At 49.9% G+C, this 22,967-nt stretch overlaps 11 protein-coding genes across 11 annotated transcripts; 7 read left to right on the top strand and 4 right to left on the bottom strand.

Moving 5' to 3' along the window:
* Positions 1-1,589: 1,589 nt before the first annotated feature.
* On the top strand, positions 1,590-2,904 carry AO090026000699 (uncharacterized protein; the record flags this gene model as incomplete). Its single annotated transcript, XM_023235954.1, has 3 exons — positions 1,590-1,716; positions 1,770-2,712; positions 2,790-2,904. 3 exons carry the CDS (start codon positions 1,590-1,592, stop codon positions 2,902-2,904), a joined length of 1,185 nt encoding a protein of 394 aa, XP_023091132.1.
* A 696-nt stretch (positions 2,905-3,600) lies between these two features.
* AO090026000698 (cleavage polyadenylation factor subunit CLP1) lies at positions 3,601-5,429 on the top strand (the record flags this gene model as incomplete). The annotated part of the gene is made up of 3 exons (XM_023235955.1): positions 3,601-3,738; positions 3,835-4,597; positions 4,654-5,429. The coding sequence occupies 3 exons, from the start codon at positions 3,601-3,603 to the stop codon at positions 5,427-5,429; spliced, it is 1,677 nt and encodes a 558-aa protein (XP_023091131.1).
* Positions 5,430-6,462: 1,033 nt separating this feature from the next.
* AO090026000697 (chitin deacetylase CDA4) lies at positions 6,463-7,248 on the top strand (the record flags this gene model as incomplete). The annotated part of the gene is made up of 1 exon (XM_001822058.3): positions 6,463-7,248. One exon carries the CDS (start codon positions 6,463-6,465, stop codon positions 7,246-7,248), a length of 786 nt encoding a protein of 261 aa, XP_001822110.1.
* A 194-nt stretch (positions 7,249-7,442) lies between these two features.
* Positions 7,443-10,151, bottom strand: AO090026000696 (uncharacterized protein; the record flags this gene model as incomplete). Its single annotated transcript, XM_001822057.1, has 1 exon — positions 7,443-10,151. The coding sequence occupies one exon, from the start codon at positions 10,149-10,151 to the stop codon at positions 7,443-7,445; it is 2,709 nt and encodes a 902-aa protein (XP_001822109.1).
* Positions 10,152-12,086: 1,935 nt separating this feature from the next.
* Positions 12,087-13,138, top strand: AO090026000695 (quinone oxidoreductase family protein; the record flags this gene model as incomplete). The annotated part of the gene is made up of 2 exons (XM_001822056.1): positions 12,087-12,862; positions 12,916-13,138. 2 exons carry the CDS (start codon positions 12,087-12,089, stop codon positions 13,136-13,138), a joined length of 999 nt encoding a protein of 332 aa, XP_001822108.1.
* Positions 13,139-13,434: 296 nt separating this feature from the next.
* On the bottom strand, positions 13,435-14,283 carry AO090026000694 (uncharacterized protein; the record flags this gene model as incomplete). The annotated part of the gene is made up of 1 exon (XM_001822055.3): positions 13,435-14,283. The coding sequence occupies one exon, from the start codon at positions 14,281-14,283 to the stop codon at positions 13,435-13,437; it is 849 nt and encodes a 282-aa protein (XP_001822107.3).
* Positions 14,284-14,856: 573 nt separating this feature from the next.
* Positions 14,857-15,479, bottom strand: AO090026000692 (uncharacterized protein; the record flags this gene model as incomplete). Its single annotated transcript, XM_023235956.1, has 2 exons — positions 14,857-14,866; positions 14,887-15,479. The coding sequence occupies 2 exons, from the start codon at positions 15,477-15,479 to the stop codon at positions 14,857-14,859; spliced, it is 603 nt and encodes a 200-aa protein (XP_023091130.1).
* A 1,026-nt stretch (positions 15,480-16,505) lies between these two features.
* Positions 16,506-17,647, top strand: AO090026000691 (uncharacterized protein; the record flags this gene model as incomplete). The annotated part of the gene is made up of 2 exons (XM_023235957.1): positions 16,506-17,319; positions 17,580-17,647. 2 exons carry the CDS (start codon positions 16,506-16,508, stop codon positions 17,645-17,647), a joined length of 882 nt encoding a protein of 293 aa, XP_023091129.1.
* A 1,079-nt stretch (positions 17,648-18,726) lies between these two features.
* AO090026000690 (inositol polyphosphate multikinase) lies at positions 18,727-20,166 on the top strand (the record flags this gene model as incomplete). The annotated part of the gene is made up of 1 exon (XM_023235958.1): positions 18,727-20,166. One exon carries the CDS (start codon positions 18,727-18,729, stop codon positions 20,164-20,166), a length of 1,440 nt encoding a protein of 479 aa, XP_023091128.1.
* A 479-nt stretch (positions 20,167-20,645) lies between these two features.
* On the top strand, positions 20,646-21,206 carry AO090026000689 (mitochondrial 37S ribosomal uS19m domain-containing protein; the record flags this gene model as incomplete). Its single annotated transcript, XM_023235959.1, has 4 exons — positions 20,646-20,688; positions 20,711-20,780; positions 20,918-21,100; positions 21,164-21,206. The coding sequence occupies 4 exons, from the start codon at positions 20,646-20,648 to the stop codon at positions 21,204-21,206; spliced, it is 339 nt and encodes a 112-aa protein (XP_023091127.1).
* A 522-nt stretch (positions 21,207-21,728) lies between these two features.
* Positions 21,729-22,680, bottom strand: AO090026000688 (putative TFIID and and SAGA complex TAF10 subunit; the record flags this gene model as incomplete). The annotated part of the gene is made up of 2 exons (XM_001822050.3): positions 21,729-22,187; positions 22,294-22,680. 2 exons carry the CDS (start codon positions 22,678-22,680, stop codon positions 21,729-21,731), a joined length of 846 nt encoding a protein of 281 aa, XP_001822102.1.
* Between the last annotated feature and the right edge of the window lie 287 nt (positions 22,681-22,967).

A 22,967-nucleotide genomic window follows, 5' to 3' on the forward strand; every position in this document is an offset into this window, starting at 1 on the left:
TCGTTGGCTCTCAGCCCACACAGTGGGGTGGGAAGAAAGGCGGTGGACAATTTCAGGGGAGGCCCAGAACGAAGATGGGAAAAGTGAGCGGCCCATTGATTAATCCTTTCAAGACATTGATCCAGAAATATTCTCGCTTTTCCCTGTCCCAACTGGGATAGTCATGTTTTCTTTCTCTGGTTCAAGGTCAATGGCTTTGTTGGAGAACGATTATCTCAAAATGGATTCCATTTTGTGCTGTAAATACATCATTGGGTGCTGCAGTATCGGTAAAGTCCAGTGGTGATGTCAAGATATACTCCATAAAATAACCCTGAATTCTCTCTGCTTGAGACTTTCTCAGTCTTTGTATGTAAACAAACACTGTATGGATATGTGGCTGAGCTTTGAATGAGAGAAAAGTGAAAGATAACAAGAAAAAGCATCAACGGAACCGCCTTTGTAAGAGTTGCATCACATCCACCAAAAGAGCTTCCAAGAGATGAATCAACTGTGATGAACAATCCCTCAACGTATTTCCCGTCACGGGGCAACGGGCTCTCCCGCCAACTTGATCAGGCTCTAAGGCACTAATACGTGTGGCATACCCAATCCTGGTCTCATCAAATACCGGGGATCAGCCGGTAGCCACCGATCTTTACTGTAAACGATATATCACATGACCTTTACGCATGACCATTGGTGGAGGGAGCTAGTGTCACCTTTTGTTTAATACTGAGTACGGAACTGATACAGTACGTCGGGCGTACAGAAGCAAGCGCCCGCCCGGTTTCACCTCCATTTATTATTTTCCTCCCCTACTTATCGATTCTCGTATTGTTCTTGAGTCGGTTATCACCTGGCTTGTCGCGGGTCTACCGTCTGTGTCCCACAGGTTAAATCGTCCGCCAAGTTGATCGTGATTCTATCATCAGTGCATCTTACGTGGTGACGTATTATCGACTAACCCTCGACCAAAGCGGCGAGAGACGCGCCTGCAACGTGGCCGACGTTCTGGCGTCGCATCCTGCTTCAAATCACCTCGGAAACTGCACAACATTCTACTCTCAGCTCTAGTTTGATATTTGACGAACTTGACCGTTCATCATGGCGCGCTCACTGCCCAAGAAGAACAATCCCCACATCCTTCCGTCTGAGACTCCCTCCTGTAAGTTCCGACATCGTTTTGTCGCGCGACCCCAGGGCTCGCTCACCTCTCATCGTGCTTCGGCTTCAAAAGTTTGCGCCTGGCTGACATATGCATCTCATCGCGACGGTAGACGAGGAACTGTTGCGGTGCCGACGATTGGGAAAAACAAATCTCACGGTGAGACCTACAGTGATCGGCACGTCGAATGCGACAAAGCCGGAAAACCTTGGACCTTTTGAATATGCGCATTTGCGCGTGAAGCTGCCAAGGGACCTCAAAGGCTCTGAAATATTTCCTTCACATAACACCCAGCAACAACCAGAGACGTACTTTTTAATGGTGAGTGGCCTTCCTGTACCCATCTGTCGGAGCAGCGGCATCGCATAGAACCAAAAATTAACGCGACTCTTTTCAACCACAACAGCGAAGGAGCAAAGATGGATACGTCAGCGCTACCGGAATGTTTAAGATTGCCTTCCCCTGGGCAAAATTAGAAGAGGAACGGTCTGAGCGTGAATATGTGAAGGCTCGCAAGGAAACCAGCGAGGATGAAATCGCCGGAAATGTGTGGATCTCGCCAATCCTAGGTAGGTCCCTTCAATTGATGCTGCTCGCGAACATCTATTTAACTGTTCGTTAGCTCTTGAGTTAGCAAAGGAGTATCAGATGTATGATTGGGTACGAGCATTGCTTGATCCCACCGAGATTGTACAGACCCCATCCAGTACGAAGAAGCACATGCAGATCACCCCACCTCCTCGGTTTGACTTGCCTCCGATTGAAGCACCAGCCCAGCTCACTGCGGCGCCGCGCCTGCGCAGAGGCCGGTCTGCTTCCCCCAGCAAAAAGCTCGCTTCCCCACAAAAGCTCGCTTCCCCGCGGAAGCCCAGGAGCACGAGGGCCAGGGAATCCAAGGAAGCTCAGGAGGTCAAGGAGGTGAAAGAGGCGAGCATTGTGGCGACCAGTGAGGCAAATGCAAACCTTCAGTCTGCCTTGGATGCTACAGCCGAGGCCGGATCGGTCAATGGCACCATCCAACCCAGCGTGGAACACGATGAAGAGAGAGTGGCTCCTACTCCTAAGAAGTCTGCTTCGACACCAAAGTCCACGAAGACACCCAGAGCTGCCCGGGCGAAGGAGCTTAAAGAGCTTAAGGAGCTCAAAGAGATTGAGGAGGTCGAGGAGACCAAGGAGACCAAGGAGGAGAATGTCAAAGTGGATGTTGAAACTAATGCCGACGAAGCCAAGGATGTACAAACGACCAAGACCACCGTCTCGGTGGAATTGCCTGTTTCCTTCCTTCCTGATGCTCCATCTGCCGAAGACACCGAAAAGATGATTGCTAAGGCTAAGGAAATGGTAGAAGAGGCTGCCAAGCTTCAGAGCACAGAGGAGGAACCCGTACCATCGTCAACAAAGGCTGCTAAGAAGCGCAACATCGAAGAAGCGCTTAGTGATGACGAGGAGGACGAAGAAGCAAAGACCTTGCGGACCAAGAGAGCAAAGGTCTTGGAAGAAAAGCTGAAGCGTGAACGCGTCAGGAATCGGGCTCTTGTCGGCGTCACCGCTGCTTTTGCACTTGCGTAAGTTGGCCAACTGCCCTTGTTGTCCGTTTGTAGTCTAACACATAACCAGGGCTTCGATTCCTTATTTCTTTTAGAGGTTCTACTACCAAATGTATTGGGCGCCTTCCTATGGAACGATTGTCCCGAGTTGACCGTCGCGTTTCCCATCGAAGAACATCTCTCCCGAACCTCTTCACCCCTTCACCTTAGGTTCTAGATTGTTCCCTCCTTTCCCCAGGAAAGGGATCTAGTTCTTTCGACCTGTATACCCTCTTCCTGCATCCCCTCTTCGATGTGCATTGTGATTTTACCCACACAGAGCTTCCTGATGTATCGTATTTACACCCTATCCCTTTCTAATTTTTGCGCTTTCGTTGCAAGAAGGAGAGCACTTTTCCCGGAAATGGTTGTCATTGATCGTCTTTTGATTTCACCCGGTGGTCCTGGAGATCGAAACACTCTCTACATGCGCATTCTCCTATTTTTCCTGGATACCTGATATACTAACTATAATCCTTTGTTTCTTTTCGCTGCCTCTATTGATCGGATGGTTTTTGATGGGCACTCGGGATGGTCTCCTATGGTTCGGTAGCACAGGATGTGAAATGCAAATGCAATAAAAAATGAGATGATGTAGCCGTGGTATTCTATTCATGCTGGTCCTTTAGTCTCCGAAATGGTAGGTTGTACTCCAAAGTAGCGCATTTAGTAAAGGATTGTCCGACGTTACAGTTAAGTTTGGACCTTTCCGCTGCAAACATGATAAACACCGTCACCTCCGCCGTTAGCTCTGATAATGATCTTCAAGCTCCCCGAACATCCTGTCGTGGTACGTTAGAAGATAGAGCACTTATTTTTTTTCCTGATTTGTTTCAAAATATAGGATCGGTTGATCCTAGCAATGCCATGTCTCTCCCCGGTCTAGACCTTACACAGCCGTCAGCGGACAACCAATTCGCGCCCGCACCGCCGACCCAGGTCAGCCTGTCGAAGGGCTCCGAGTGGAGATTTGAGGTTGCTTTCGGCACAGTCATTCGAGTCAAGGTGAGTAGCTCAACCACAAATCAATTTACGACCCCATACATGGAAATTATAGCGTGGCTGACCTATCCTTCCCAAAAATTGGAGGGGCAACCATAGCTCCTCGCTGGCACCGCAGAACTCTTTGGCACCGAACTAGCTCCATCTCAAACATACACCTTCTCCGGGACGAAAGGCGCAATATACACCTGGCATGGTTGCACACTGGAAGTGGGCGCGGGGGATACAGGGCCATCTGTCGATGGGTTGGCACCGGGTGGATTGAGCGGCGCGACACCTCGCGGGCTCGGCGCAGGAGGTTGTCAAAGCGAGTACACGGCAGAGGAGACACCGATGGTGGAATACGCCAATGTGCATTTTGCGTTGGAGACTATGCGTCAGGAGGCGAAGGCGACAGGAAAGGACGGTCCGCGCGTGCTAATTCTCGGCCCGGAGAATGCGGGAAAGACGAGTGTCGCGAAGATCCTGACGGCATATGCTACGAAGGTGGAGAGGCAACCTATCGTTGTCAACTTGGATCCGACTGAGGGTATGCTTAGTGTCCCTGGGACGTTGACGGCTACGGCGTTCCGCACTATGATGGATGTTGAGGAGGGATGGGGAAGCAGTCCTATGTCGGGGCCCAGTGCTGTTCCTGTGAAGCTGCCTTTGGTCTACTTTTACCCGATGCAGAATCCGCTGGAGGCGGAGGGGTCTGTTTACCGGCCCATTGTGTCGCGGTTGGCGCTGTCGGTGATGGGACGCATGGCAGAGGATGAGGAGGCTAGGGAAACGGGTATTATTGTGGATACGCCGGGGGCTTTAAGTCAGGGTAAACCTGGAAGTCTTGAAATGATCAACCATATCGTGACGGAGTTTTCGAGTATGTCTCCTCGGTTTGCTTATTGTGTAAGGTGTGCATGCGCTGACGGATGACAGTTACTACTATCCTTGTCATTGGCTCGGAACGTCTATACAGTCTCATGATGAAGAACTACGATAACAAGCCGACGTCTAGCGCTTCCGCCGTCGCCTCGGACGAGCGCATCACAGTCGTGAAGCTCTCTAAATCCGGTGGATGTGTAGATCGCGATGCAGCCTTTATGAAGGGAGTCCGGGAATCCCAAATCCGGACATACTTCTTTGGCAACCCTATCCCGTCCACTGCGTCTGCCGCTCTTTCGCTCTCAGCATCGTCAACTACAAATGTGACACTATCCCCACACGCCCAACAGCTTGATTTCAACACGCTCAGTATCTACAATTATACCATCGCATCGCTAGAGGAAGACGAAGACGAATATGATCCATCCCAACTCGGAGCCGGTGACTCGTTCCTCCCCGGGGGAGGTAACGACGCTGAGGCCAGCCAGGCCCAGCAAGATGAGCCAGCTCGAGCTACACCTTTACCTGGCATAGTTTCCAGCATCGAGAGCGCTACCCCACCCGTGGCTTCGAATGTCCCGTTGAAGAAAGTCTTACCCCCTGCACCATCCACACTCGCCAACTCTCTCATCGCCATCACCAACGCACCCACCACAGCCAGTGCGGCCGAGGTGCGGGACGCCAGTATAATGGGATTCCTGTACGTGGCTGAAGTGGATAGCGAGAAGGGCAAGATTCGTGCTCTAGCCCCGGTGGGCGGACGAGTACCACCGCGGGCGATTGTCTGGGGAAAGAAGTGGCCCGGAGAGGTAGTGGGATTGGTTGGGTAGAGTAGCCGTTAGTAGGTATATAATTCATCAGTACTGGAGTTCGGTCGGGTGGGCACTGGTTCAATGATTGTTAGCCACAGTTCTATCTACAAGTCTATAGACGAGTGAAGCACAATATCAGCATGTATAGTCACGTTTCCAAGTACTAAAAATGACCAGTCATGGCTACCCCCAGCCTATCAGAATACGAGTAGCTGTTGGTGCGTTGGGTGCATTTAGTGCAAGACTCGCCCAATGACCACCAATCACTTCCAAGACAATCCAGAATAAAACAAATGAGGTCACCAAATAGAGATCAGACAACTTGTCCCATCCAACTAAACCGAACGATGTCCTTGGCGCCCCCATCGGGCAAACCCAACACAGCCACTAACAGGCCGCATGAAGTACATACTACGCAGGACAGTACATATATAAGCACCAGCGAAATCCCCCATACGAAAAATAAATACTAATCATAATACTCCATACCATAACACACATTCCAAAAGAAACAAGGGAACAATATAACCCCGGATCCAACCATTACACGGAATATCAGACAGTGAAATAGAATGAATTGGCTCAAGCGACTCCTCCCCATCACCGACCCCCAGCTCCGCCGGCAGAAAAAGGTCCAGCGACGCCGCGGTCGGCAGGCTCGCGCTCGGGAGCGTCAACTGCGCCGCCAACGGGGGGATTCAATCCGAAACACTAAGTTCTTTACCCGCGGGGGTCCTGTCGCTGTTGTCTGGTGATTTGGGTATGTTTTACTTTTGATTCTCTTTCTGCGTGTCATACCTTCTTATCATTCCTATTTCTAATAATATCTTCTATATTCAGGGATTACGAAGGAAGAAGCGTTTGAAATTCTACCATATACACATTCCAATACATCACCACAGTCACCGACCGCCTCCTTATCGCTATCAATCCCCGATTAAATCAACGAAACCAACCTCATACATAGACCACCAAAAAACCACACCCTACAAATCAACACACCACCAGATCCAAAAAAGAAACAAAAAAGAGAAAAAGATAAAAGAAGGAAATGCTCCTCCCACGCCGCAAACTCAAACGCCTACTAATAACCATGCTCCTCCCATTCCTCCTAACCCTAACGCTCCTAACCCCCTTCTACCTAATCTACAAACCGCCATCGCTGCTTATCCGCTACTTCCAACACCGCTGGCCCGACACCCTCTGGCACGTCCCTCTTCCCAGCAACCGAAAACTCATCGCCCTGACAATCGACGACGCGCCGTCGGTCCACACCCCCGAACTCCGCTCCGTGCTGGCGGACAACGCCGCAAAGGCGACGTTCTTCCTCATCGGATCGCAGATTCCGGGCCGGGAGGGCGAATTGCATGAGCTTGTGCGGCAGGGGCATGAGTTGGGGAATCATGCGATGCGAGATGAGCCGAGTCGGAGTCTTAGTGATGAGGAGCTGAGGGAGCAGGTACGGGTCGTGCAGGATCGGATTCGCGCGGCGTATTCGGCGGTTGGGGGGCGGGAGCCGAGGGAGAGGTGGTTTCGGCCTGGGAGTGGGTTTTTTAGTGAGCGCATGAGGGGGTTGTTGGGGGAATTGGGGTTTAGGATTGTCTTGGGGAGTGTGTATCCGCATGATGCGCAGGTGAAGTGGTGGTGGGTGAATGCGAGGCATATTTTGAGTATGGTTCGGCCGGGGAGTATTGTTATTTGTCATGATCGGCGGGAGTGGACGGTGCCTATGTTGAGGGTGGTTTTGCCGGAGTTGAGGAGGAGAGGGTATGAGATTGTGACGGTTTCTGAGTTAGTTAGGGCTGGCGTGGAGGCTGGGACGATTTCTGGGACGTGATGGTCTTCTATGTTCAGTTGTTTTTTTGGTTCTTTGAAGCGTTTTGTCTGGGTATGGTATATGTTCTCTTTCCTTTTGTACATATCTTTTGTAGAATACACCTGCGTGTTTTGGAAGAGTACACTTTTGGCAAATAAACAAACAAGCAATTGAATGAACAGGCTGTTGAACAAGGGACAGAGGTCGCCTGCGACTCACTCCCATCTCTTCCATTCTTCCAGGTTTCTCCTGAGCTCCGCATCACAGTCGTATCCGCGTTCCTCATCTTCCAGTAGCTGGGCCCTGTGTTTCCGATACCGCTGCTCGGCTTCATACCGTTGCAGAGCAATCATGTTCAGGTAGGCTAGGTCGTTTTCCTCCACAGCCTCCCGGAACTTCAGCCGCATGCGAGGAGAGTAGAGCTGGCAGCTTGCCTCCCGACAGCGAGCCAGCCCGTCGCCCGGCGGCAGGCGCATCATGGCTGAGAATTTACGGGCAATGGGATAGTTGGCCTTGACCATGGGCCACACTACATCATCATAGCAGTCCTCGCATACCGTGAGCTCCGGGAGTTGGGGCATGTAGTGCCACGTATTAAGCGCTACCCGGCTACGGCGGCAGTCCCGAAGCACGACCTTGCGGCGAGCATAGGCCATGAATTCACTCAGGTCGGGCTGGGGTGAGTGCTCTTGCTCGGCACGGTTCGCAGCAATGTCGAGAAGGTCAATGTACCGGACGAAGCGGGGGCTGTCCGTCACAAAATCGCAGACACGCTCTTGTAGAGTGGTGCAAAGCTTGAATGTATCTTGATGTGGGGGCATGAGGAGTCTTAGATTTCGAACACATGCGGAACAGACGTTGAACTTTGGAAGGAACGCTCCCGTGGCAGGGTCGACGACGCGGTACCAGTGCTGCTCGCTGACAACACGCCCTGTGCATGGCTTGGTTCCTAGGGGTGGCTGGGTGATCTGGCAGAGCAGGTGCAGGTGGTCGAGCTGTTTATTGATTGTTTGCATCCAGGCGAGCCGGGCCCATGGCTCGCTCATCGCACAACGGACCTTCTCCGAGCGTGGCCGGGGGGTTCCTAATATCAAGAGGTCGCGGAACTTCGACTTGCGCATCTGGTTCAGGCACGAGGGACAGATGTTCAAGTGAGTCATACCTTTTATTGTGTACCAGTCCTGGTATCCTGCCACTGGGACAGACCTAGGGCAGGGTAACAGACACTGACCAAACCTGCTCGGAGATGGTGGGCGAACTGGTTGTGGGAGGCTAACTTGTAGAGATTGCAGCTGCTCGAGAGTATGTTCCAAACTTTTCAAAGAAGCGGGCTTTAGGGCCTCAGTTTGAAATGAAAAAGTCCGTTTGGGTAGGACAGGAGCAGACTGCGCCTCATCTGATGGCACCAACCTTGGCACCGGCATTTCAATGAGAGAGGCGGGGCCTGAGCCTTTCTTGACTGATGGTGGGGCAACCGTTGCTGATCTGTGTGCAAGTTGTGGACGGGGTGCCTGGTTAGCTGGCTCCTGAGTAGTAGTTGGATCACTTTTGGCAACAATGGGGCCACTGGGTTTTGGATCAGAGACTGGGGTAGGTGGATTTGTCTTCTGTGCATCTGGGGAACCACCCGACTCTCTCTGTTCATGTTTGCGCCTCAGTTTCTCTTCCAATCTCTCGGCCAGGCTTAGTGTTTTCGGGGATCCCACGGAAGGCTTTCCACTTCCTTGAGGCGCCGGGCTTGGTCCTGGCTTGATGCCATGGTCTTTTTCCTTAGTTGCAGCTAAATCGGCTTGATGGCCGGGGGCTGAGTTAGGCTGTTGGGCGCTAGTGTTGATGCTCGCCGGCCGCTTTGGAACAGAAGAGGAAACAGGCTTGTTTGGAAGAGAAGAAGTATGCACCTGAGGCACCGGCTTTGTGACTTTCTGAGGGCTTAGATTGGCTGGGAGGGACTGCTTGACATTAGCTGTTGACTGTCTCGTAGGTTGGTCAGGCTTGACACCCCGTGACTCCTTTGTGATGGAAGCAGGCTTGCTTGGTAACGATGAAGTAGGCATGGGAGAAGGCTGTTTGACAGCTTGCTGTGGGGTTGAGCTGACTGGAAGAGGGTGCTGGACCTTAGTTCCTGTGGGTTGATTAGACCTGACACCCCCCGACGGCTTTGGAACAGACGAAGCAGACTTGTTTGCCAAGGAAGATGTACGTATTGGGGGAGGCGACTTTGTGGCATTCACTGGGCTTGGGGTGAACTGGGTAGGCTGCTGGATTTTGGTTCCCGGCGGGCCTGTAGGACGGCCAGACACGGACCTCTTTAGAATGGAGGAAGCAGGCTTGCTTGGCAATGAAGAGGTGCGCACAGGGGCAGATGGCTTGGAAGGTTTCAGTGGAATTGGACTGGAATTCGCCTTGTGCAATGCTGGGACGCTGTCCTTTTGTTCCTTGGAGCCCTGGGAGCCAGAGTTCACGGGTTGAGAAGCTAATTTTTGATGGCCAGTTGCGGGCCTACTGTTCTGTACCGGTTGAGGTGCTGGTGCGCGTGGCTGGCCTCGGGGGGATGTGTCTCGAGACATAGGTGGTGTCGCCAAAGGCGCTGGCCTGAGTTGAGATCCTTGCTGTGTGGCATTACCAGCATCGAACAGGCAGGGCTGTTTGGACTCCGAAGGTGGTGTGGGTGGTCCGGAACTAATAACGGAAGAGGTGCTCCCGTGGCCATAACCTCCTAGGGTATCGGTTTGAACGATGGACGTGAGTGAGAGTGTTTCAATGATCACCGGGTATTGATCGATAGACCCTCTGGCACAGACTCCTTCAATTCCAGGCTTGTCTCCAATCTTGGTCAATCCGTGTAGCTCCCGAGAGAGCGATTCAAATTCGCCTTCGACCGAGGGCGAAGGTGGCCACCGCGGCCGCTTGTTCCAGAAAAACATGGTTGATTGCAAGGGAAAAAAAAAATCAAAAGCACGAGACAAGAAACCAAAAGCAAAACTCCGACTGGTACGATGTCGACAATCCAAGACGAGAGGGAGTAGTTTTACAGTTGCTGGGCGAAGCCAAGGGCTATCCTATTGCAGCGGCGCGGTGGATTAGAGACTCTTTCCTGGAAGCTGGCATATTATGTTCGTCGTGACGAACTCACTTGGAGTTGCGAAGAGAACACGATATATAAGGACGGTTTGGATCCGGGTGAGACAGGTTGGGCCGCAACTGGTGAAGGCAGTGTAAAAAGAATCGACCGGATATGTGCTTTTGAGTCTTTTGGAATTATTAATATTAATTAGCGGGGTAACGGGGGGTATTCTGGTCTATCTGAGAACATAAACAGATAAAAGGGGAAAGTATGACAGTGTATATAAGCCCCAATGAGAACCTGGTCGGGCAGCGCCTCTCGATATGATGGCCCTATCAGGGCATCAGCCTAAGCATTGGGCGGAAAGGCGACGAATCAGGCCATTGGGGCATGAAACACGGCGGTCGTGGCCAGATGCTGAGCATGAAGCTGTTTGGCTCTCTGCAGGCCAAATCAACAGGCACAGAAGTCAGAAAGTCACAATCTTTGGTCGAGACCAGTATGATAGACGTGCTCGCTGCACCTACATGTGAGTAAGTGTGGGACGAAGGCATCCATGGCGATGCAAAGGCGCCAGATCAGCGGATTTTCTTTCGATACCAGCTGAATCCCTAGCGGATGGACCAATTGCTATCGTTAAAAGTTTTAAAGAAAAAAGAATGTGGGTAAAGGATGCAGGACGGCCGCCATATTGTGGGGGAGACAGTTGGCCCCAGCCTGCTCATACGCGTAGAAAGGCGAGGCGAGGCGGTTGCGTGAAGCGCCTCAGCCTCTTTCATCATTGATCTCGACCATTGGTCCTTGTTGGGCTTCATTGCCCCAGTCAAGTCGCCTACTGCGGTCCATGTCAGTCAAATTCTAGGGTCCATGACGGCATTCCACCGTTGTTGGCATGGAAGGCTATGATGCCGTTGCGGTTGTTGTAGGCAATTGCCGGCGCTGAGTTGGCCTGAAGCAAGTGCAGAAGACCCCGGAGTCATTATGGGCTCTGGAGAATGTTACACAATCAATAATGGATAGATAATCGATGATTGGAATAACACAATGGTAGACTATCTAAAAGTTGGGTTGTGATGCGATTGTCGAGATGATCTTGTTCCCTTGGGCATCCTGTGTCAATGCATAAACTGTGATCGTGCATTACAGATGACTAATGAGAACATCCGGTAATGTGCACAAATCCCATGATCAGAGTTAGTTCCGTCGGAGATTCGAAAAGAGAAGAAAACAAAAAGCCGACGGCCTCTTCCGATGGCGTCATACCCGACGGAAGTATCACTAAGATTCCAGTCATAACAAAAGGTGAAAGAAAGATTGCAAGGAGTATGTCAGAACTTGCTATCAATCAATGACCTGAGTCCTATCAAGCTAATAGAGCGAGATTGTGGTTTTGCGACACTCGTACAAACATCGGAATACATCCGCGATATGAAAACTGCGGGGAAGAGAAAGCCATGGATGAGGGATGAAGCATATCCAAACGACGAGATAGTAGTCGGATGACAAATCAACAACAGTAACTAGCAATTCATGAAATGGTAGCTAATTGCAATAAGGCCCATCTTGTGCTCGTACGTAAACCAAAGCATCCTCGTTACCCACCTGGTGGTGCTTGTTAAATTATTATCCGGAAGCCCCTCCTCGAATGTATCTAAACCGTTTCTTCGCAACCCATTTCGCTTCCCTTCGTACAACTGCCACGAGGATTACTTCACCAAGTATTGCCCGTCTCTCTGCCATCCGCGCTCATCTCAGTCCATCACCCATTTCACCATTTTCCCATCAAGCCCGCGCCATGTCCGTCCCATCGACCATGAAGGCGGTCATTGTCGAGAAACTCGGCGGCCCTGAGGTTCTCGAGTTCAAATCCGACCACCCCGTCCCGACCCCGCAGGAGGGCCAATTGCTCGTCAAGAACAACATCTCCGGTGTAAACTACATCGACACCTACTTCCGGACGGGTCTCTACCCATCTGCCAAACCTGAAATCCTCGGCCGCGAAGGCGCCGGCACCGTTGTCGCACTGGGCTCGGGTCCTAACCCGTACGGTTTCAAGGTCGGCGATCGCGTCGCCTGGATGACCACAGGTGGTTATGCCGAATACACAGCCGTCCCGGCGGCCAAGACCGTCAAGATCCCCGATGAGATCACTGATGAGGATGCCATAGCTGGTTTCCTGAGCGGCTTGACGGTTATCACCCTGGCTAAGGAAACCTACGCTGTGCAGAAGGGCGACTGGGTACTGCTGCATGCGGCAGCTGGTGGTGCTGGGTTCCTCATGACGCAGGTTCTCAAGTCTCTTGGTGCCAAGGTGATTGGAACGGCAGGTGGTCCGGAGAAGGTCGCTCTGGTGAAGAGTCTGGGCGCGGATGTGGTTATCGATTACCGCAGCGAGGAGGGTAAAGATTGGGTCAAGAAAGTCAAGGAGGTGACTGATGGACGGGGTGTCGATGTTGTTTATGACTCCGTTGGAAAGGATACTTGGGAAGGAAGCTTGGAAGCCGTCAAGAGAAAGGGTACTATCGTTTGGTTTGGTAATGCCAGTGGCCCGGTGCCCCCTTTGCCTCTCCAGTAAGTTCATTTACTTTGTGTCCATCAAGCTCTCATACTAATAGATCGAACAGAAAATTGTCTCCTAAGTGTGTCAAGGTTGCTCGGCCACAGCTGTTCGGCTACATTGAGACCCGCGAGGAATTTGAATTCTACGTTAATGAGCTGTTCGGCCTCCTCAAATCTGGACAACTGAAGGTTAAGATTCACAAGGTTTACCCTCTGGAGCAGGCTGCCCAGGCGCATACCGATTTAGAAGGCAGGAAGACTACCGGAAAGCTTCTTCTCAAGCCATGATTTATGCACAGGACATACGATATGTAATGAGAAACGTTATATCTAGTACAGATCAGAGCTGTAGGCGTATGGAGAACTTATGCCACTATGATGCATTTTACGCTATCTGGAGTTGTGCAATATTTCGGAATCAATGCAAACAAAAACTTCCGTAACACCGGAATAACAGCATTGGCTTAGGATCGCATTAGAGGGAGCACAAAATGTAAACAATACTGTAACTAAGAAGGGGACGATATGAACACGTAATGTAGGGCCTTTTGCATCAAGCGGGAAATCAAGACCATGATGATAGCTCACAGCGTCGTCTCTTTCTTCCCAGCGCCATCACCATTCGGCTCCTCGATCTCCTCAACATCGTCCGGTTCTTTTTCAGTCAAGTCGACCGACTGCTTATAGCCCAGCATCAGATCGTTGCAGAGGACAGTGTAGATCGAGCTATAAACAGTATGAACATCTTCAAAGAAGTTCAGGCCACAGTTGAGTTCCCACACCGGAGTGATCACTTTCATCTTGGGGTAACAGAGCTTGAGTAGACTTTCTTCCAGGAAAAACTGGAAATCAGGCATCGACGCCGCCCCAGTTTCCCACATCAATCTTTCCTCCCCACTTAGATCGTAGCGAGGCTTTCCAGGATCACGGTAGGCTTTCCCGACCATCCGTCCAACAGGGTTCAGGTCAGGTGCGTGGTGTCTGTAGAACTCACGAACTTCTGGCGTGGGAGGGAAGACCGCAATCACCTCGAAGCCGTGAATATCCGGCACAAGCGCCGAATGCAAAGCATTCTGGTTTGCCAACGTTTGAAATTGAAGGGCCATGGTATTTGTTCCTGAGCCAGCTATTGCGAACTTAACCACTTTACGTGCGACGTCCTTCTTCATAAGGAAATTCCAGTTCTTTCGCTTATTCCAACTATTTTCCTCGGCATTCACATCGTAGAAGAAGCCACCGAAGAGAGTGGAGCAGGCCTTGTTGAAATCTCTAGGGCTGGAGGTCGCGAACTCCTGGTTCTGCCACAGTTCTTTGGCTGCAATGTCACACGACCTACGCGCCTCGTCGATGTTCTCTTTGTATTCGGGGCACACCTCATGGTAGAGGAGATAGGAGAGGAAATTTCGGATCGTGACAGTGGCTAGCTTCACCATGTCTTCGGTTTCGGCATTGAAGAAATATGGGAAGTACGAAGTCCTGCAAGATGTTAGCCATGCCAAACCCGTCTAATTACAACAATTATCTTACAGGTACCCCTTCACAACAGTATTGAAGTCGACTGTAAGCTTCGTACACTCATGACGGATGCTCGCCTGCCCTTTAGCGATAAGAGCTTGCTCACTATCAAGTTTCTGGAGCTCTTGTTCATCCACCCCGGTGAACATCTTAGGACCGACATCGACACCTCCATATGCCAGATACCTCATGAAGACCTCGCGTCTGTCAGGTTCCATGCGACGACTGTTCTGGTAGCGCAGGATGGCGGCCTCGATGCGGCTAAGAATAGGTTAACACTCTCGAAATCATATAACTAGAGCGAAAACTAACTGGATAAGAGGCCTGGAACTTTTCCATAGCATTCTCGGTTAGTTACGATCTCACACCTGAATCGTTTTGCTCACATGTCATAGAGAGCTTTCTCTTCCTCATACTCCTTTGGAGTTATGGGTACATCGACATAGTACTCCTCAAAACCGGTAGGCTTGCCCTATACGTAGTCAGATATATCAGATGAGTCTAGGTCGATATCGAATTACTCGACTACCTTTCCATGCTTGGCTTTGGACTTAGTCTTTCTTTTCTTCTTTTTCTTAGGCGCAACTAAGTCCACAGTAGCCATATCTGTCGTTTCTCCATCGTCAACAGCAGACGAATGTACAGAGTTGGCTAACTTAGCTTGCTCATCTGCAGCCTGGCTAGGTTGAGTCAAGGTAGTATCACCATCGCTCACAGCTGGCTGAGAGGTCGAGTCGGGTTGGTCGTCAGCAGCCTGGACAGGGGTGCTCAGGGATGGTTTTCCATTGTCAACAGCGGCCTGCGGCTTAGAAGCGCTCGCACCATCTGCATTCTCGAAGGGATCGGTTACAGTTGCGTCTCCATCGTCAAGAAGTGGTTTGTGAGAGGGGTTGGCTTGGTTTTCAGCTATCTCCATAGGATCAGCCACAGTAGGCGCTTCAGCTTCGACAACTGCCTGGTGCGCAAAGTCGAGTTCATTGCCTGAGGCCTGGTCAGAGGCAGTCAATGTAGCTTTACCACTGCCAACAATCGACTGGTGAGAGTCCTTGACGTCCTGGCGGAGACGGAGGGGCAGACTCAGAAGACCCCCCGGGCCAATATCCTTAGAAGCCATAGAAAGATTAGTGTCCCCTTGTCACGGGGAAAGAGGTACTTAGCGAAGTGGGGGAGAGAAAGAAACCTGGAGACCCAGATCAAAATAAATTGGAGTGTGGGAGACAGGAAAGAAAGATCGAGTGAATAGTTCTCAAAACAGGGAATGGCGCGCGCCTGTCCAATACTATGAATGCCCACTGGCTTACAACTAATTAGGCATCCGGTACTCTGCAGCCCGTTTGCAATTTAATCACATTCCAAGTACCCGTCTTTCATATTCTTTGTATGTAGTACAAAAATCCCATCAGCTCATCGGCTGGAATGATACCAACAATGAAGTTAAGCTTGCTCTTGCACTACCCATCATTACTGTTTTCGGGCGACATTGAAACAAACAATCACATATATTGCTGTAATTATTAAGAATCACAATCTAGAGATTCAGAGCTGTGAGATATACATATCATGTAGTATGGTGGATCAATAATCTGCCATGTTTATTATTTCCGCTAGTCACAATAGAGTACTCGGGCCGTTCCGCTGTTCAGCCTGAATGAACCCAATCTGAAACCTTGGGCCTAACTGAGTGAATGATTTAGACAGACTTGCTGGATTCCCTTATGCGTGTTACTAAGGGAGGCTTGCTTTAAAATGCTGTTTTTGACCACCTAAATGATGTATAATCAGTTGACTAGAGATAGATTCTGCACAAAGCAATTCATCTTTTACAAACCGTAAGACCCACGATACCCTGATATCAGTATATATTGTATATTTCGAGCTATGAAGATGGATATTGAACCTGCTAGCACTTAGTGCTTCAATGATAGCCAACGACTGCCAGGCAACTTGTACTCTAATTCTTACAATAAAGGGAAGCTATTGCGCTATTAATATACACCTACGACACGTAATTCACTTTGAGCCCTGGCTCTTCTCCAATCCTAAGTACTATATCACAGGGTCGGACAACTTTTTATCCTCTTTACATCACTGCCTGAAGTGTTTTGTAGGTTTGATCAGGAATCAGAATATATCTAACGCCATGCATCGCTTGCTTCGAAGAGAAAGAGCGAAGCCAACAAATCCCTACGTCAACGGATGGAGGTTTACTGTGCGGCAACATATTCCTCCTCCTCCAACCCCAATGACAGATTCATTTGGCTTGAATGATAAGACTGGAACGAGGGAAAGAAGGAAGCTTCATCCAGTCCAACGATGCATAAAGCACCCGCCACTGCAAGGATCTGACGGACCATTTAGTATTGAGTTACAAATATGCAAGATACTACAGGCAGGAAATGAACAGAATGCCCAGCTGGTTCTCGTTGAAGTTATTAGTGTCGTGCCCTTGAAAGCCCTGGAAAAGGGAAAGCGAGTGGTGGCGAAGATATATGACCCTTTGTATCTTAATGATGACGGCGGCTTTTATGACCCTTTCGTATGTGTTGACAATCACTACACGCACGAAGTCGCTGCATACATGACACTTTCAGACGTTCAGGGCTCTATGATTCCCGAATATTATGGGTCATTTTCCTTGAAAGTGCCTGTCGACGCATCCAACACACGCGAAGTCCGTCTCATCCTGATTGAGTATATACCTGGGCGCTCAATGTGGGATATTTCTCCCAAAGAAGTACCGCAACGAGATCGACAGAACATCATGAAGGCTATTATCCAGTTCGAAACTTTGGCGTACACCCGGGATATTCTTCTACCAGATCTCAAGCCGAGAAATGTTGTGGTGGCTAATACTTCCGCCCATGAAAAAGCCGTTTGCATTGATTTTGGTGATGCACAATTCGGTCGTGGGAGCATATTCAACAGTCCTGTGATCGACGCATATCTCCTCCCAGGTACTTATATTTCACCCTTGCTGCGATGGCACGCAGTCTTCAGAACTCGCATGCTTGATTTTGCCGGTTGGATTGACTGGGATTGGCAACCGTGGCTTGAGACGGAATTCAAGCATACAGCTTTCACGATTACCCCAAAAATTCGAGAGACATTCCTCCCAACCCAGATGTTGGAAGCCTGGTGGCAATCTCGGAAACATGGGGAGCTTTATTGATCTGGTATTCCTACTCTACTGGCATCAATGAAGGATGAGAATCAGGTATCGGATATTGCGCGAATGGAATTGGCTTGTTGCACCCCGGAATGACATTGTTGGGGCAATTATAACCACATTCCATGGATTTGAATTGGGTTAATCTGGAAATTGGTTTTTGTCATTCCTGCGGCTCATGGTTTTGATTTGAACAGTTGGTTCGCTGACGGCGCTCGGCTACGTGGTGCGTTCTTGCCAGCATCAGAGCCGTCTCTTCCTCTTTCTTTCTATTAATTCTTTGTTTTTCGTGCTGCATTATTCTTCCTTTCCAAGCCAAGTCTCAATTTTTCAGAATAGTCTGGTTTCACGCAGTGCAAAGAGGGTTTTACCTAGGTAAATATCAATCATAATAACACAATTTGAATATCTCAAGTTAATTAATTTTATACCCATATTGATTAACGCATGATATGTAACAGGCACCGATTGAGTTTGTGAGGAGTTGGAAGGCTTATGGAGATAGAGACGATGCCGGACATGATATTGCATATTCCTCCTGATATTCAGCGTCCGTGCCCGTTCATACAGCGCTTATCAGAAGGTAGTATATGCTATTGCCGGAAGCCTTCATCTATTATAGCGAGGTTAATCAGGATTCCAATAAATAAGAAAAAATCGCGGACGTATCATTGTTACATGCAAGAGGCTGAGGAGCACACCAAGTCTCAAGCATACGTTTAAATTGAGTTCCGGTATGGTTGACAGGCAGAATGAGGCGCTAGAATCGAAAGGGAAAGATGTCAGTGCACTGGACCAAGAGGTTCCACGTTTTTTTAACCTTAGATCGGTGACTAAGTCATTAAGGGGGGGTTTTCCCCATAGTGAACTGGCAAGGAAAATCATTCTGGAACTAAATTCCCCCCTGATTGCTGATCATGCCTTTAGCACGCCTTTAGGTAACATTAATATCCCACAGTTAAGTCTCCTCTTGCTTACCTTGCTTGTCTCTCCTTTAGTGTCCTTTCAGTTGCTCCTTTCCCCTTCATTTCTTCAAATTAGTATTGTGCTTCATCCACCCCCCCGCTGTCCTTTATCTTATCCATCCTTTACCGCATCTTTTGATCGTGTTGCGATCTATGGAATATTGTCATAGAATTCTGTCATCTTACCTGCATAATTGTTACTTTCTTGTTTAACAAAAATAACTATAAGAATGCCATCTTCTTCGAGGTCAGAAAGTTCCAAGGCTCAAAAGCTGGACAACGACAGTTTCGTCGCCTTCGACCATGCTGCGGCTGGACAGTACGTTCTCTCTATCCACCTCCACCCCGAAACAGTCCGGAATTCCCATGCGGTAGCAGATGGCTACGTATGTGAATCTCGAAGGCGCATACCACACTGCAGCTTCCTAGATTTACCAATAGTAACTAACTATAATAGTGACGGCGTTCGCTGTACTCCCTCCGGCTCTTTCATCGCGAAGCCTTGCACTCCCGCGGAAGTTGCGTTCTACGAGTCCTGCGCCCTCCACCCAGCTTTCGCCGAATTTATTCCGACCTACATCGGAAGTTTGACATCTGCAGATGGACAGCAACAGCCGATTGCGCTCGCCAGTGCCCAGCCGGGCGCTATCGTTCTTCCTAGCTCCGATTCGTCCGAGGTGTCGACCGCTGTCGCAACTCCCCAACCGAACGGAGAAGCAAATGCGCCCGACGCAGCCGCAACCACAGAAAAGGATTGGGTTCCATCAGGTGGAAAGAAGATCGACACGGGACTATCAATCGTGTTGGAGAATGTGGCATGTGGGTTCAAACGACCAAACGTCTTGGACGTCAAATTGGGCGCACGATTGTGGGCGGACGATGCGCCGCTTGCGAAGCGAACGAAGCTGGACAATGTGTCTAAGGAGACGACTAGCTCCAGTCTGGGGTTCCGAATTGCCGGGATGAAAGTGTGGACTGGTGTCAATGGGGAGAACGACGAAGGGGGCAAGACCGACCCGTATGCGACTAAATATGAGGGCTCAGAGGGCGCAAAGGGCGAGGTCATTGAAAAGGACGGCTATAGGCGTTACGATAAGTGGTACGGACGTTCATTCAGTGATAAGAATGTTAAAGAGGGGTTCGAGACTTTCCTTGCTGGTGCCAAGGCTGGTTCGGTTGACCGCTCGAAACTTATCGCCAGGAGACTGGCCGATGAACTAAAGAACTTGCAGGAGGTTCTCGAATCCGAAGAGAGTCGGATGTATTCTGCAAGTGTCTTGATCGTCTATGAGGGCGACCCAGAGGCGATGGAGATTGCACTCGAGGAGGAAAAGAAAGTCAAAGAGAACCCCAAAGAGGACTCAGAGGAAGAAGACGATGAGAGTTTTGAGCTTCAAGTCCAGCAGGACGGCGCTTATCAAGTGGTGGATCTCCCGGTCGGGAAAGATGGCCAACCTCAGCAGGCTATCAATATCAGCATCGATCCGGAAACTATTCAGCTGGGTGACACTGATATTGAAGAAGACGAGGAGGAACCTCCGAAGGTGCATGATCTCCGTCTGATTGATTTTGCGCACGCCAGCTGGACACCCGGTCAGGGGCCGGACGAAAATGTACTCATGGGAGTACGAAATCTGGCAAAATTCCTCAATGAACTTTCTGCAGAGTAAATGTACAAGTTTCTATCTGGAAATGTATCCAATAGTCGCCGGCGACTGGATATCACACTTATGCATATGTTTACCAATGTATTAGTGAACTACCAAGTAGTGTACGGAAGCTACTTTCTATGTTAAAGACACTAAATTCTAGCAGTAGCAAATAGAATAAAGCACCAACTAAATGCCCTGAAGAATCGAATTAAACCATCTACACCCTCCAGCTGGATACTCAATAGCAGCCACAAGCTGAAATCACTCGCAATTTTTACAAGCCCTATATATCCCTCAGAATAGACCATCCATGATCTGACGAAACCGGGACCTATCTTAAGCAGTATCCGACACTTAATTGCTGGAATCCGGAGTAGCTCGCTTTTCAGTATCCCAGGATACTTGAAATGCGCTGACTAAGCCGATACAACGCCGCTCCGAACAATTTGTATCGGAAGTATCGCAACAGCGAAACCAACCCAGCAGCTGCCAACAAAATGTTTCCCACCCGTGCCCTCCTGGGGCGTTCCGTTTGGAAAGGTAAGTTTTTTCATACCCACAGCGACCACATGCCCCAAAACAGACATCAATCTGCTAACACAATCCATCGCAACAGGCCCAAACATTGTCCCGTACGCTCATCCCATCAATCAATAGCCTCCCCCAAACCAGCGCTTGAGCTGAGGCAAAAACCCGAACCGAGATCCTACATACATAATTCGGGGCCCTATATACGATATCAATAACTAACACGGTTGAAATCTGATAGTCTCCCTCTCCCCCGGAAACTCCCTCCTCCGCCGAACACACCCCCGATCAAGACGCAAAAGCGCGGAGCAACAATCCTCCCTAACTTCGTGGGCTTGCGGTTCTCGGTGCACAATGGGAAGAACTACCAGGATGTTTTGATCACTGAGGAGATGGTCGGACGGAAGCTTGGTGAATATGTTGCGTATGTGGCTTTTTTCTCTGTTGTTGGGAGGTTGTCGTTGGCTGACTTGTTGTGGATTTACAGGACCCGGAAGAGGTTTACGTATAAGCAGTCGAAGAACAAATAGTTAATTGGCTTGGGGCTGTGTGGTTATTGTGCTCTGTGGGTGATGGGAAGGGCAATAAATGCCTGACTTGAGGTTTGCGGGGAGGATTCTACTGTTCTCTATTGGCGTTTCCGTATTCTTGTATATCTATGTCGCATATGTTGAATGTAAAATTAGCTGTCATTGTCACTGTGGAGTCAGGATAATCAGTATCATTGAGTCAATATTGTGATCTATTCTTCGGTTCTTTAACGCATCAAGAAGGAAGAAAGACAACCACTGTCGACCTCGACATGAAGCAGTGCAAAATGGATTATATCCATTGATTCTTCACCATCCCAAACGCCTATGCAAAATCTCGTGTGGTAAAAATTTAGAAGCCCAAATGCAGGATATCGTTTGTCCCCAGCCCAGTATTTACGCCAGTAAGCAAACCCCTTCCAATTAAAGTCGACGTTCAAGAATCTGCTGCCATCTCACGCCTCAGAATGTCCAACCAACGGCCCGCGGAGCCACTCATTGTGGTATCCCATCACCCAATCTCTACCGGTAGAACTCGCCTCTCTTAACACTCACGCCGTACTCGGCAACCGCCATTCCCAGATCTTCCATGGTGAGCACCGTCCGTCCCTGCCCTGAGCCTCCTGAGCCACCACCGCCAAAGCCGGGCCTTTGAATTCCCAAATGTGTATTGGCTTTGCCCTTGCCTGCATCTCCACCCGAAGCGCCAGCAGCACCACTTGCTGCACCTGCGCCAGACGCACCAGCGGGCATACCGAGACCCGACGCAGCGTTAAGACTGCCCATTGGGTTGCTGGCGGAGGAACTATTAGAAGCCCGAATACGCGCGTACTGGTAGGAGTCCGCGGCGATATCCGCGATAAATTTCTGGGTTGCTAAAGCAAGAAGTCGGGCCAAGTGTGGGGGTGTTTGGTTGGGGCCATTTCCTGGGGGTGGTAGACCGGCAAGGGTAAGATAATGTGCTGTTACAGCGTCAGGGATCTATTGAATATTAGTTTCTGGATGATCATAACCCGAACTGTATATCATGAAATGATAAAGAGGGATCGTTCATTAAAATAAAAGGAAAGATGGGAAAAAAACTTACAATAGGCGCATACTCATCCATTTTACCCAGGAACTCGCGCAAGCTCGTCTCCTTCTTCGATGGCGCTGCTGCCGCCGCAAAAGCGTCGACTGACGTCGCAGTTTGAATCGGATTCCCTACGGTAGGGTCTTCCGCATCGTTTGCGTTTGTCATTTTGGTGTCGTTGCTTGCGTTTAGATCGATATCTTGTTCGATGGAAGCGTCCAAGGCAGGACCATCTGTTGCATCGGGGTCAGGTTTCGGAAGAGCTGTCGCTCCGGACGACGTTGCTGGTTCACCAGATGTTGAGGCAGATGATGCTGAAGGTTCTTGGGAGCCAGTCTGTGACAAAGGTGGTGGTTGCGACGAAGGTGGGACAGGAGTCTGTGATGGCGCTTGGTCGGCCATGGTGTGAACAAAGGAAGTATCTGGTAAGGCGATCAGGAGATTGGGCTGTAAAAAAGCAAATTATCCGTGTTTGGCAGGGGACGAGTTGGAACAGGGTACTTCGAGGTCAGGGCGTCCGATGAATGGCGGCGATACGTCGATGTTGAACCAGCGGAGAGCTTAGCTTAACTTTACCCGTGCGCGGCCCAACGTGACTGACTTACTCTCCGCGATTAAATTCCGATAAATTTACCTTCTTCTACTATTTTACCCTAACAGTGTGCCCTGATGCTTGAGAGTCTGTACAA

The sequence above is a fragment of the Aspergillus oryzae genome, chromosome 3, assembly GCF_000184455.2.
Source record: "Aspergillus oryzae RIB40 DNA, chromosome 3".
Classification (NCBI taxonomy): domain Eukaryota; kingdom Fungi; phylum Ascomycota; class Eurotiomycetes; order Eurotiales; family Aspergillaceae; genus Aspergillus; species Aspergillus oryzae.